This window comes from Hyperolius riggenbachi, chromosome 1 (assembly GCF_040937935.1).
Source record: "Hyperolius riggenbachi isolate aHypRig1 chromosome 1, aHypRig1.pri, whole genome shotgun sequence".
In the NCBI taxonomy this organism is placed as follows: Eukaryota; Metazoa; Chordata; class Amphibia; order Anura; family Hyperoliidae; genus Hyperolius; species Hyperolius riggenbachi.
In genome coordinates, this window is record NC_090646.1 from 77,165,714 (window position 1) to 77,180,251 (window position 14,538).

The window sequence follows — 14,538 nt, forward strand, 5'->3', positions numbered from 1 at the left end:
TTAACACCGATGGCAGCCAGAAAAACTATTTAAAATTAATGGATCTACCCAACGGTGCCCACCGTCTTTGATCTGAAAGAAGAAACGCGGAACTTGCTACACATGGAGAGGCTGGACGTCACCATGCATGTAGACAGAGGAACAAAGACTTTCTTGATACAAACCTTATATATGTCCTATGTTATCAGGTGATAAACTCAAGTGTATCAAAAATCAAGTTTTTGGATCCGTTTATCTACTCAAGCTGGAATTGTACTGAGCAGCTGCAAGGTAGTCTAGGGAAGATGGATGTCACCACTCATTGAAAGTTACATCTGGGATGTGAAGACCATCTGAGTACCATGACCCTACAATACCGTGTTTCCCCAAAAATAAGATGGTGTCTTATATTTTACCTCCAAAAGTATGTTAGGGCTTATTTTTGGGGAGGGCTTATATTTTTGAGGGGTATAAAATCGGACACTATGCTACTATATGGGGAAATGTTAGGATACTGGAGCCGTTTACAGGTGACTAGAGGGGGAAGCAGCCACAAAGGAGGTGCGGTAAGAGACTGCACACCTCCCCATATATTAGCATTCCGTCCGATTTTCTACCAGTATACAGCTAGGACTTATTTTGTGGGAGGGCTTATTTTCCGGGAAACACGGTAGGAGGAGAGCAACCAGGGGCCGAGGGGGGATTTGTTTGTGTTTGTACTTCATATTGTCTATTGCCAGACAGATTGTTGTATTTCTGTGCCTTACCATCACAGATATTACACTGGCGCTGTTCAGTATCTCTTTTTCTGAGCAAATTTAAATAAATATGGTTTGGAAGTAGAACACAATGTGACACCCAAGGCAGCAAACCTCCTGACAGTGTCCGCTGAACAGCGGCAGTCAGAAATATTCAGATGTTTTTAATTTGCTGTGCCAAATATGAAAACCAATACTATTTTGTCCCTATGAAAAAAATCTCTTGTGATCATTACTGGAGACTGTTTACACATCACCGCTGTACAGACATGTTGCTCAGCAGTGGAGCAGACCGCTCTGTCCTACGGCGAGGGGTGAGGGAGGATTAGTTGGAAGCATCCCACCTTGAGCCACAGCAGGAGAAGCATAATGGCAGCCGGGAGTTTGCAAAAGGGTAGGTCAGTGTCACCTGACCCATTTCAGGTGACAAAGTCTACTGTATGCCACCCTTGGGACATTTCATCAGGAAAGTACCAGCCATTAAACTATGAAGTCATGCCTGGCAGAGCAATTATATTTATCACCAACAATTTCACAAGGAGTGCTTCCTCATTTTAAATCCGTGTCCACAATGAAGACTCCAACGATCTTTTCCTCCGTTTCTGACACGTGTAACACGATGTCCAGGTAGAGCGCTTAAAGAGGCTTAAAATGAACAGACCTAGTGTAGTACGTCTATCACAGTGGTCTCCGTGTCCTGCTCCGGGGGGAACACCCCCCCCCACCCCCCACCACCACCAGTATATTGCCGGATGACCAGCCTTCACCGCGTGTCCTACCAACTCTTAAACCTGGTTTCACAGCAGAAACCAGAGTCAGCGCATCGCACTGTCAAAAACAGGTCTTCATGGAACACCGCGTTATTGTGCAGTGTTCCCTGTCTAGCCACTGGCTAAGCTGGAAGTGATGCGCGCTTGCTGTCACTTCCTGCTTCGAGTATGCGGAAGTGTATTGTGAAAATACATATGCGCGCCACAATTCGTCTGTAATTTTTTTTAAACATTCAAGTGTTGCCATAGACTAACATGACTTCCAGGCCAACGCAGTTCACTGCAACTCGCCTCAGCGTTAACGTAGTTCTTGCCCTGCGTCGGGGATGCGTCGAAAATGTCACTTCTGGCACGCCACAACGTCATATTATTATAGTCTCCATAGACTTGTATTGCACGGCGGTGGGGTGTGGTAAAAATACCGCACCGTCTTGGTGTGAAAGTGCCCTAAAGGATACCTTTAATACTTTTTTACATGTATATAAAGTGGTCCTCCGATTTTAAAGGTCATCAGTGGGGAGAAGGGAAGGTACAAAAATGAGCAGTCATCCCCAGCATCAGACTGTCTCAGAGAAAATATCAGTGATCACTCCCCAAAAACCTACTCTGCTGAATGTTAGCAGAGAAGAGGGAAGCATCTGGATCCTGTAGAGTCTCCCCATGCCGCCCTTCTCACTCCCCCTTCAGCCATTCGCTGGGGCCCACTGGAAGATCCGGGCCTCACTCCTCTTCATGGACGATGGTGGCCGTGCCTGCACTGTAGCTCTTACCCATATCTGCACAGGGGCTGTATGGTTGCACTTGTGTATGAAGAGGAGTGCAGTGCGGCCTGGAACTTCAATCTGAGATTGTTTTAAGGGTCCGGGTGCAGCTACGGAAGTCCAGGGGATGGTGTAGGAAGCCTCTACAACAAGGGTGGGCAAACTTATCTTGGATCAGGCTGCATTCCCCTAGAATGGGACCCGCAGGTTGAGTGTCTTCCTTCCTCCCTTCAGAAAATGAGTGCACAGGGAAAGGTGGGTGGTAACTCACCCAATTGCACTTTCCATAGGCAGTCTCCATAGGGAGGGTGGCATCATGTGACATGCTGCTGCGTACTGATAGCAGTTCACATCGCGGGGCGCATGTCATAGCATTGCTGCTATGAGGGCGCTGAGCAACGGGTGCCGAGATTTGAGCAAGTTGCTTCTCTTGTATGTGCGCTGCATGTATTTTTTTAAAGGTCGGCTGGAGGGAGAAAGGGAGAGAAGCGGAATCCCACCCTCTATGGCCAGGCTGGCTTCATAGCGGGCTGTAGTTTGCCCAGCCCTGCTCTTCCTTCTTCTTAGGTAAGTTACAGTATGTGTTTTTTGACCACGAGGTTCGCCTCCGGTACACTTTAACATGAACCTGAAGTGAAAATACATTTATTAGATGAGTCAATGGGCCATAAGCAATTAACTTTTTCTCCTGACTTTCCTCCTAGGTGATATTTTCACAACTTGTCAATTTCATACATAAAAAAGTTTCCCGTCTTCCATATACTTCCTGGAAGCGAGCATTTCGCTTCCAGGGCAAAAAAATAAAAAATTCACTTGTAGCCAAATAGTAAAACTACGTCTACATACATTTTTTTAATAAAATTAACCCACATTATTACATTTAAAATTAACTGTTTACCTCCCACACCAAAAATTAACCAAATAACATTTTTTATGAAAAAAAAAAATACAATTAGAAAAAAACAAACAAATAGTTACCTAAGGGTCTGAACTTTTTTAATATGCACGTGAAGAGGGTGTATTACGAACATTTTTGAAATTATAAGCTTGTAAATAGTGATGGACGCAAAACTGAAAAAAATGCACCTTTATTTCCAAAAATATTGGTGCCATACATTGTGGTAGGGACCTAATTTAAATGGTGTAATAACTGAGACAAATGGGCAAATAAAATACATAGGTTTTAATTATGATAGCATGTATTATTTTAAAACTATAATGGCCGAAAACTGAGAATTTTTTTTCCTTAATATTCCTGTGAAAATGCATTTAGAAAAAAATAATTCTTAGCAAAATGTACCACCCAAAGAAAGCCTAATTGGTGGTGGAAAAAACAAGATATAGATTAATTCATTGTGATAATTAGTGATAAAGTTATTGACGAATGAATGGGAGGTGAAAATTGCTCGGATGCATAAAGTGAAAAATACAGTTCAGCCATGGGCTGAAATGATTAAATTAAATGGGGCCACATCCTATAAAATGGGATAATGCCGTCACACAGGCTGAATGTTGTTGTGAACGAACCCCTTTTGCAAACTAGTTTCCTGGCAGTCACAAGACATAGCATCTATTTCTGTTTACTGTAAATTAGAAAGATAAGATCTACTCTCTACAGCCTGCACTGCTCACAGATAGTGCTGTACCCACATATCTGTCCCGTATGAGGGCATAATGTGACGTGAGTGCCATCTGAGAGCCTTAAAGAGAACCCGAGGTGTGTTTAAAGAATGTTATCTGCATACAGAGGCTGGATCTGCCTATACAGCCCAGCCTCTGTTGCTATCCCAAACCCCACTAAGGTCCCCCTGCACTCTGCAATCCCTCATAAATCACAGTCGTGCTGTGAGGCTCTGTTTACATCTGTAGTGTCAGTCTCAGCTGCTCCCCCGCCTCCTGCATAGCTCTGGTCCCTGCCCCCGTCCCTTCCCTCCAATCAGCAAGGAGGGAAGGGATGCAGGCGGGGACTGGAGTTCTGCAGGAGGCGGGGAGTGCAGCAGACTGACACTACAGAGATAAACACATCCAGCTCTGACAAGCTGTTTGTCAGCAGCGTGGCTGTGATTTATGAGGGATTGCAGAGTGCAGGGGGACCTTAGGGGGGTTTGGGATAGCAACAGAGGCTGGGTTGTATAGGCAGATCCAGCCTCTGTATGCAGATAATATTCTTCAAACCCACCTCGGGTTCTCTTTAAGGCGTCCATACACTTATCAGTTTTTACAATCTGCTGGGAATCTACTACCTCAAAATGTCCAATCAATCGCTACTTTAATTTTTTTGATCAAAAATCGATGATGCTCAAAACAAGAAATCTCGAGGCACTTTTGATGGCTGAGATTTGCTGACAGTTACTCCTATTGATTGAGTAACCAAGCATCTCAGGGTGACCCAAAACCACTAGGAGTGTATAGGGGACTAAAAGAGACCAAAAGGCCCTCCTACTAAAAAGCAATGCTTAGTGTGGTTTGCCTTCTTAAAACAGAAGGTACTTGCGATAATTCAGTTTAAGTGAACATCTGTGGTTACCCACATTATATTTGCATATTCAGTGGCTGTGCATTGTGGGTAACCACAGATGTTCACTTAAAACTGAATTATGGCAAGTACCTTAAATCCTATTGATTGGCTGATGAAGCAGGTGAATGCCCGTGAAACGTGTTGCATTTTTGGAGTGTTCTATTAAAGAGAACCCGAGGTGGGTTCTAACAATGCTATCAGCACACAGAGGCTGGGTCTGCTTATACTGCCCAGCCTCTGTTGCTATCTCGATCCCCACCAAGTTCCCCCGCGCTCTGCTATGTTCCCATAAATCATCAGCCGAGCTAGCGACACACAGGGTGTTGCAGCCGGCTGTTTACATCTGCAGCTGTCAGTCTCGGCGCTCCCCCGCCTCTTCCATAGCTCCAGTCCCCACCTGGGTCCCTTCCCTCCCCACCGATTGGAGGGAAGGGACGTGGACGGGGACCGGAGCTATGGAGGAGGTGCGGGAGCGCTGAGACTGACAGCTGCAGATGTAAACAGCCGGCTGCGACACGCTCTGCGCAGGGGGAACTTAGGGGAGATCGAGATGGCAACAGAGGTTGGGCAGTATAAGCAGACCCAGCCTCTGTGTGCTGATAGCATTGTTAGAACCCACCTCGGGTTCTCTTTAAAGAATCGATCTACTAGGTATTGACTGTTCGAGTCTATTTAGGGAAGTCCACCACTACCTTCTACAGTTTTTTAAAAAATCCTACAGTTTTTAACATGTTTTACTCTACTCTGGTGCCTCTGTTCCATAACTAACCAAGAAATATAGGTCGATCAATGGGCAGGGCAGGAGTGGTGGTAGATCAGTAGCCCATAGCATTGAATATTGCAATTCTGCGGTTCATTGGCTTTTCAATAGGTTCTCTGCTGCAATCTATTAAAAATCTATGTGCTGTGTGTAGTAGGAATTCCTCTCTTAATGTATTCCGATCAGAGAGGAATTGATAATTTTGCTACATTGGTTGGCAATCTCTATGTATAGTACCAGCTTTACAGATGTTCCTATTTGAAAGTAAGAATACATTGTTCAATATTTTCAATAAATTAGAAGTTAGATTAGAGCAGACCAAACCCAAACTCTAGCACAGCACACAAAGAAAAGTATTCATTAGTCCACTTGTAGTTGCTGAAGAAATTCACTGCATGTGTTCTGTTTGTTTAGCCAGAACAAAGTGTCTAATTAGTGCTTCTCAGTAGCTGTGAATAGACCTCAGGAGCTCTGCCAAGACCACTCTGCACATGTAGAGATCTGACCCAGTGTGGGCTTCTATTTTATTGTTACCATGGTTACAGGTGATGCATAAGCTGGATGTGGAGGAAACCTTCCGGATAGAAGAGCGGTCCCAGAAATTTCACGTGTACAAATTAAGGTTTAACTTCTTACCGCATGAGTATTACCGGCAGGAGAAATGCTTGCGGCCTGAGGATATTCTCCGCTTCATGGAAACCAGGTGGGTATGTCTTGTGTAATTTGAATATGTGAAGGAACTCTTTAAAGCAAACCTGTAGGAGAAAAAAAGGGCCTTTGGGGATACGTACCTCGGGAGGGGGAAGCCTCCTCAGACAGCTCGTTCCAGCGCTGGCTCCCCCATATTGACACTGATCTCAGTAGTTACAATTGGCAGTGCACACAGGCGCACTTGTGGCTTTCTGCTCAGGCAGAAATAGCCGAGCTTGATCTGGTCCACTGTACCGTGCAGGCATGAGCAGTCTGCACCTGCGCAGTAGAGTGGACCTCATCGGGCTTGGATATTTCCACCGGAGCCCATTGGAAAGCAGTTAGTGCTTGGTCATGTCCCGACACACCTACCGTCACATAGACCAAAATACACTTCCCCGCCATACATTCAATGATTCCTTCACCACATTTCAGTCTATACAGTCTGCAACTCCATCGCCATCATGTCTCAACCACAACTCCAGTCATGTCGCTACCACATTTTGGCCACACCTTCAGTCACAGACCAACCATATCTTTGATCACACCTCCAGTGACACACCCAAAACATCTCAGCCACCTCTCTAGTCATGCCCTGCCATTTTTCCAGCAGTTTTTAGTACATCCTACTGCCCAACCCCCACTCCACTACATCTTGGGCGCAATTTATTTAACTATGTTTTTCTTCATCTATTTTTAGGATGTGTTTGAAAATTGGAAGATATTTTTTGCCACATTTTATATAAAAAATGTAAAGGGTTCACAGGTTGAGTAGCTTGTTTTGGGCGGTAGCCGATGAGTCCTTGTTAATATGCATACATTTGATCTCCTTTGACTTCTGTAGGTTCTTCAAAATTATGTTTGACGCCATCAAAAGAAGAAGTGCAAAACTGGCCTCCTATAGAGATGTGAGTTCCAGAAAAGCCACACGGAAAGACATGGAGGAAGGGGCAGATGCCTCTGGACCACAGGTGAGGCACATGGGATGCTGTTTATTTTAGCTGCACGGCTGTGTGAGGATTAAGGGAGGAGCAGCAGAGTAGCATTCTGTGGTTGACAACTCTCTGAGGAATCTCACCAATGTTGTGTATTGTGGTGGTCAGCTCTCTGGAGAGGCCGGTAGCGTACAAATCTCTAGAGAGGGCAGCAGAGTGGTGGACTGTGTTGGACAGGTTTCTGCAGATGCCAGTAGTGTAGTGTATTGTGCTTTGCAGCTCTTTTGGGAAGCCAGCAGAGTAGTTACTGTGGTGGACAACTTTCTGGGGAGACCAGAAAAGTAGTGTATTGAGTCGGACAGATTTCTGGGGATTTTAGCAGAGAAGTGTAGTGTGGTGGACTGTTCTCTGGAAAGGGCAGCAGAGTGAAGGTGTGTAGTGGATAGCTGGTCTGGTGGGGTCAATAGGGTAGTGTACTATGGTGGACAGCTCCCTGGGTGTGTGGTGCAGCAGTGTTATGGCCTGAGGTAGTCAGCAGAATAGTGTAGTATATTTGAGGAGAGCAGCAGAGTAGGTGTAGTTTGATGATCAACAAATGGTAATGTGCCACCCAGAGAGGTCTTATAGATGGTGTTTTGACACATAGACAATTACATGGAAAACTTGGGATGACACCGTGTACAGTTGTGCTCATACGTTGACATAACCTGGCACAATTTGTGATTTCTTAACCATTTTTCTTACAATATGAATAACGCAAAAACTTTTATTTCACTCAAGGTTGGCTAAAGCCCTTTTATTGATAAACAACTGTTTACTAAATCACAATCACTACACAAACTACCCAAATGACCCTGATAAAAAGTTTACATACCCCGTGTATTGCCCCCGTAACATTAGAGACTCTGTAACAAAAAAAAGGTCCCTTGGGGGTACTCACCTTGGTAGGGGGAAGCCTCAGGGTCCCAATGAGGCTTCCCCCTCCCCTGTAGCTGCAGGCAGTCCAGCGCTGGTTCCCCCGAAGTGTCCCAGAATTCTCCCCCGGCAAGCCTGACAAGCGCTGATTTATTTACCTTTCCTGGCTCCAGCGGGGGCGCTGTTGCAGCAAACCGCATGGAGATATGCGGAAATACTTGATTTCTGTCGGGTCCGCTCTACTACGCAGGAGCAGGAGGCCTGCGCAGTAGAGCGGGCCGACAGCTATCGGCTATTTCCGCCTATCTCTGAGTGGAGAGTGGATACTGCGCCTGCACTGGAACCGGGGAGGTAAATATTTACATGCCTGCTGTTCGGAGGGGCACAGCAAGACCGCCGTGGGACACAGGAGGATGGGGGAAGCTTCTCCCTACCAAGGTGAGTACCCACCAGGGGAACTTTTTGTATTTCAGGAGGTCAGGAGACTGAGAGGGCCCCTCCAGAACTTTCACAAAAATGGCTAAGAAGTCTTAAATTCTGACAGGGTAGGTAAACATCTGAGCACAACTGTATTTTAAAGCCCTTAGGAAGATATTAGAACTGTATAAATGCATACCGTAATTATATTTCTATAAAACTGCTACACTACTACAGGGAGAACCACTGACTTAAACTGCTGGCATAATTTGTTCTGCAGTGTTTACCTGTCTATTATGAATTGTTTGAGCCATGTTCCTCAGCTGTTTTTTTTAAATAATTTGTGCAATTCATTGCTTTTATGACTGTGCCGCTGTTGCCAAGCTGGGATCCTGGCCAGAGCCTTGTAATATTCCATTATTAATCCTAAAGCCCTTAATGAACTGGCAGGGAGAGACTGGTGATAAGAACCTGGTTCTGTTAATACAAGATTAGCCCGCCTGGAGGATACTGTGCTCTGCTAAAGTAAATCTGTTATCACGATTTACTTGTGCCATACAGTTCACCAGGACAATAGTGGAAATCGATAGTTGTGCTTGTGCATACTTTAAAGGGACCTGTCATTCTAAAAATATGGAAACTGCTGCTGATGAGTTATTTAGTGGCATGTGGCCATCTAGTGATCCTTTTCAAGGATGCTACCATTTTTCTTCTTGGTATCTGCCTCTGCCCAACCTGAGGAAGGGCTCCACCCGAAACATGTAGTGTTTTCACTGAGCTCCAATACAGCTTGTTGCTGCGTACAGCCTCTGAGTGTCGTGTCCTTCTTGTTCAATTGCTTTGCCTAATAGGACTAATGCTATAGGCTGTATAGCTAGGCTGTAGCATGTCCCTAATGTTGCATACCCACGCTGGATTGAACTCTGCCGTGGTGGCCGATATAGACCGCCTTAGTTTAGAATCTGGAGTCAGTCCAGCGTATGTGCGGCGGCCGCATGACATATGCTAATTCCTTGATGCCCGAGCACTGTTCTTCCCCTTCCCCCGCCCATGGGAGTACATTCCCTCGCACGCCACTTGTTCTCCCTCCGCCCCACTCCATAGTAACAGATGCATCTGTACAGCTTCACCACACCAGCCCAAGGGATCGGGTACTGATCACTGTAGGTTGACAGAAATCCCCCGGTGTGTACGGGGCTTAAAAAGGAGCTGTCAGCCATACTATCTCAGAAATAAACCACATATATAAGCCGATAAATACTTGCTCTACTTACATAACATTTGTATTGCACCGTCCATGTTTTGATTTTAGTGATTTTTCTACAGTAAAAAAAAAAAAAAGAAAATCCTTCTTAGCAGTTCCCATTTTAACTGTGGCTATTTTGAAGCCAATCCTGATGTAATTTCCTCTCTTACTCTCCTCTTCCCGATTGTGCATGCATTGCCCGCCCTGCACTATAGAAAGTGCATTGTCTCAGCATGAGAAATATTGGCCAATCAGAGAGGAACAGAGGTGCGGGAGGGGAAAACAGGAGGGAAAGAGGCTTCAGCCAATCAGGCTGCATTAGTTATGTCTGAGGGGAAAGTAGAGAAGCAAAAAAGGACAACCCAGCATGCCCTGCAACTTCCTTTGTGCGTACCAAATTTTGTGTGTACCAAATAAGTCAGGTAAACTGGGGAATGATCATTTATCAACAAGAAAAGTAACAGTGATTTTAACTTTTGTATTGCCTGGTTAGCATCCTTATTACTTGTTTACCGGATAAAAGTAAGGAATTGATTTTTTATTTTATGCCCGACAGTTACACTTTAAAGGACACCGGAAGTTAGAGGGATATGCAGGCTGCCATATTTATTTCCTTTTAAACAGTACAAGTTGCCTGGCTGCCCTGCGGATCCTCTGCCTCTAATGCTTCTAGCTGTACACCCTGAACAAGCATGCAGATCAGGTGTTTCTGACTGAAGTCCGACTTAATTTAGTTAAAGAGATCTACATCACTGCTGGGAAACTGTGTGGTTTATAAGGTAATAAATATGGCTGCCTTCATATCCCTCTCAATGCAGTTGTACTTTAAAGGACAACTGAAGTAAGAGGGATATGGAGGCTGCCATATTTATTTCCTGTTAAACAATACCCATTGCTTGGCTGTCCTGCTTGATCTGTTTGGCTGCAGTAGTGTTTGAATCACAAACCTGAAACAAGCATGCAGCTAATCTTGCCAAGTCTGACAATAATGTCAGAAACACCTGAGCTGCTGCATGCTTGTTCAGGGTCTATGGCTGCAAGTATTAGAGGCAGAGGATCAGGAGGACAGCCAGACAATGTATATTGTCTAAAAGGAAATAAATATGGCATCCTCCACATCCCTCTCGCTTCAGTTGTCCTTTAAAGATGGATGGAAGGATTGACTTTCCTCCCTTCACAGGAAGTGACATTTGTGTGAGTAAAACCAAATCAGAACTGTGCACAGAGCCAATCACATTTGGATCCCATTATTTCACAGATTCGGGGGTAGTTGCCAGGACTACCTTTTCTTATGTTAAAGCAGACCTGAGCTCAGAACTTCCTCACTGCGCTAAAAGATAAGAAACCGCATAATAAGCTTTAAAGGATACCAGTGTTATCCCCAGAATTTTTTCCCAGCTGGGTGGCATGAAAAAGTAGCCAGGTGGGGCGAAAGGAGAAAATGCAGGGCCGGTGCTTCTATGAGCAATTATGCTTACAGCATAAGAGGAGGTGAGCCGATGGCAGCCGGGTGGTCATCAAAACTAGCCGGGTGGAGCACTCGGCTAAAAGAACCTGGGGAGAACACTGCATACATTTGGCAAATTAAATAAAATCAACTTTACTTACCGGGGGCTTCCTCCAGCCCCTGGCAGCCTATGTGTCCCTCGCCGCAGCTCTGCTCTCAAGCAGTCTGCCGGGGTCCCGTCCGTAGCAGCCGCTGACCCAGTCAGGTCACAGTCGCACTCCTGTAGCCGGGAGCGCTCTGCGCAGATGCAGAAGTGCTGATGCCTGTGTGTTGCTTCCCCTCCCATCTAAATAGTCCAAATGTGAGCTTGGTTGATACCGTATACAGTCCAGGGACCACAGTGTAATGGCTGCTTATAGCTGTGGGTTGAGGAATGCATGCTGCAACCCGACCACTAAGGGGCACAACACAACAATGGCCAGTAGGGATGGTTGGAATTGCCAATTTCCGCTTCCACGGAAAATCAGCTTTCCGCCATTAACACTACCGCTTTCTGCTACCGCTTTCAGCATAGCTTTCCGCCATTAACACTACCGCTTTCTGCTACCGCTTTCAGCATTCCGTTGCCGATTTTCACTGAAATTTCCGCCGACTTTAACAATGATTTTCCCAAAAAGTACAAGGACCTTTTGAAAGATTTTTTTTTCCCTCTTGTTCCCACTCTTCTGCTTAACATACCCTGACAATTTGGTGTTTCTCACACCACCTATGGGGGCTTTGCTATTCATTTCTATCCAGAAGTCTATCCAGATCTATGGTGCAGTAGAGGAATTTGCACTCAGCACCTTGTACTTTTTGGAGAAAATCAATGTTAAAGTCGGCGCACATTTCTGCGAAAATCTGCCTTCCGCACTTCTATTAACAATTTCCTAATTGCCAGACACCTCTCTGATCAGATTTGTGGACAGGCAGAGAAAACTGCACACATCGGGATTACTCATAATATGTCTCATGTCTTCCCAGGAGAGCCAGGAGGCAGACAATGAGGAAGAGCAGGCCATCGTGGATGCAGATGCTGATGAAGGAGATGCCGATGCTACTGACGCAAAAAGAAGAGAGAAACAAGAAGAGGAGGTTATTATTATTATTATTTATTTATAAAGCGCCAACATATTCCGTGGCGCTTTACAATGTAAGAAAACAAACAAGGGATACATAATGATACAGACAGTGATATACATGAAATATGAACACTGATACAAGATACAGCACTGCTGATTACAACTTGATTTAACATGATGACTAAAATGTATACATTTCTAACAGTGTGCAAGCAATTGAATTAATAACATTCCATGACACAAAAGGGTGAGAGCCCTGCCCTTGCGAGCTTACAATCTAAAGGAATGGGGTGGAAACAAGAGGTGGGGGAAGTATACAGTATATGTATAGGCAGTGCGTAATTAGGTTATAGTGGGTGCATGGCCTAAGCTAGAGAATATGCTTGTCGGAAAAGGGTTCTGAGGGAACGTTTAAAGATTTCGAAGGTGGGAGAGTGGCGGATGTGTTGTTGAAGGGCTTTCCAGAGGAGGGGTGAGGCCCGTGAGAAGTCTTGTACACGTGAATGTGAGGAGGTAATTGTAGAAGAGGATAGAAGAAGCTCGTGTGCAGGTTAGTGTATTTGCTCGGGTTTTAGACCTTACACTGGAGAATAATTACACCTGGTGGATACATCTTATCATCTGGCACTGAAAATGAGAATCTCATATTTATTTATAAGTAGCTAGTACGACAGAGTAAGCCTCGTCCCTGTTTTACTTTACTAGGCTTGGCCAGGAGGGCTGTGTGCTTCCTGCTGTCAGTCTAGTATTACTAGTTAATGTTTCACATCTGTCTGATTACAAATAATGCTTGAAGGGATTTCACACAGAGACAGGAAGTAAAGTCTACACAGATCTAGGGCCGTAGAGGAATTTGCACTCAGCAGCAAGAACAAGACCCTCCCACACTGGGACAAAACAACCCTCCAGTCACCCACAGTGACCCTCTGTCACTTGGATGAGTGCCCCTAGTTTACATCCGGGGCATTGTGACATGCATGGATCACGGGCACTTTTAAATGTGTGCAGGAGAGGACTCCCGCACTGAGCATGCCCAGTTTGTCCTCTCGTGCAGTGCACTGTGCCCTGCCGCGGCCCTTGTTATAACAGCCTGCGCTGCGCATGCGCACTAAAAAATGCGTCTATGGAGCAGCAAAATGTCTGGGGCAGCGCAGCCTGCTAAGACACCAGCTCAAGTCTGGGCTCCCCAGACATTTTGCTGCTTGGGAGGGTGGATCAAGCAAGAACGCGCACAGAGGGTTGGGGAAAGGGTGGCGAGCGGGGACAGATGCAGAGCAAAGGGAAGAGAACAGACAGAAGAGTACAGCCTCTTCCTGTCAGTTAACCATCGACTTCTAAGTCGATGATTTTACTGAGTGGAGTCAGGGACCGGCAGCCTCTGCTGGAACAAACAGCTACAGCGCTAATGTATGTCAGCCTTAAAGGCAGGATCACTTTAAGATCTCTACAGTGTACATCATTTTTCATACATTGCTTCTGTATTTTGACTCAAGGTGCCCTATATATAACTTTGATAATACAATATTCCTAAATCTATGAAGTAAAAGAGCAAACTGAGTGTATATACAGTGCTTTGAATGGATATGTTATGTAGTTCCTCATATTACATGGAAGTGGTAAGATTGTACAAACAAGACTGTGTCCTCAATGGGAGATTTTAGTCTTCTACGGAATGACACCGTGTAATATGTCATGAAGCGGGTGCTTTGGGTGCTCGGTGCTGGTTGCGTAGCAACAGACTGGAGCACCGATGTAGCGCTATTGCTATAGTGCATGCCCCACGCACAGGTATTTTGGGGTTCCGTCAATCGCTAAACCCTGAATTATATCCGAGTTGCTACGACTCTGAGGGGGAACAGTATTTTACGCCGCCGGGGATTTTGAGCGGCAGCAGATTGAACCGTCACAGCTGTCATACTGCCTCTGGCACAAGGACCAGGGTTGGAATTTATTTTCCTGTTCAGAAAGCCTGCACCTTTTCAGTGAGGAGACCTTGGGCAAGACTCCCTAACACTGCTACTGCCTATAGAGCGCGCCCTAGTGGCTGCAGCTCTGGCGGTTTGAGTCCGCCAGGAGAAAAGCGTATTATAAATGTTATCTGTGAGCAGTGGCTGAATAGTGTACTGGTTAAAGGCTCTGTCTCTGACACAGGAGACCTGGGTTCAAATCTCGGCTCTGCCTGTTCAGTAAGCCAGCACCTATTCAGTAAGGAGTTTCTTTG

The 14,538-nt window shown here is 45.4% G+C and overlaps 1 protein-coding gene across 1 annotated transcript in view; it reads left to right on the forward strand.

Annotated features, from left to right (window-relative positions):
* The window catches only part of POLR1A (RNA polymerase I subunit A), a 190,202-nt gene that overhangs the window by 123,040 nt on the left and 52,624 nt on the right, over nucleotides 1–14,538 (forward strand). Inside the window, exons 27-29 of the mRNA XM_068275444.1 lie at nucleotides 6,092–6,249; nucleotides 7,081–7,207; nucleotides 12,220–12,330. Of these exons, the coding sequence (XP_068131545.1) occupies nucleotides 6,092–6,249; nucleotides 7,081–7,207; nucleotides 12,220–12,330 (396 nt within the window). The remainder of the gene's footprint in view (nucleotides 1–6,091; nucleotides 6,250–7,080; nucleotides 7,208–12,219; nucleotides 12,331–14,538) is intronic.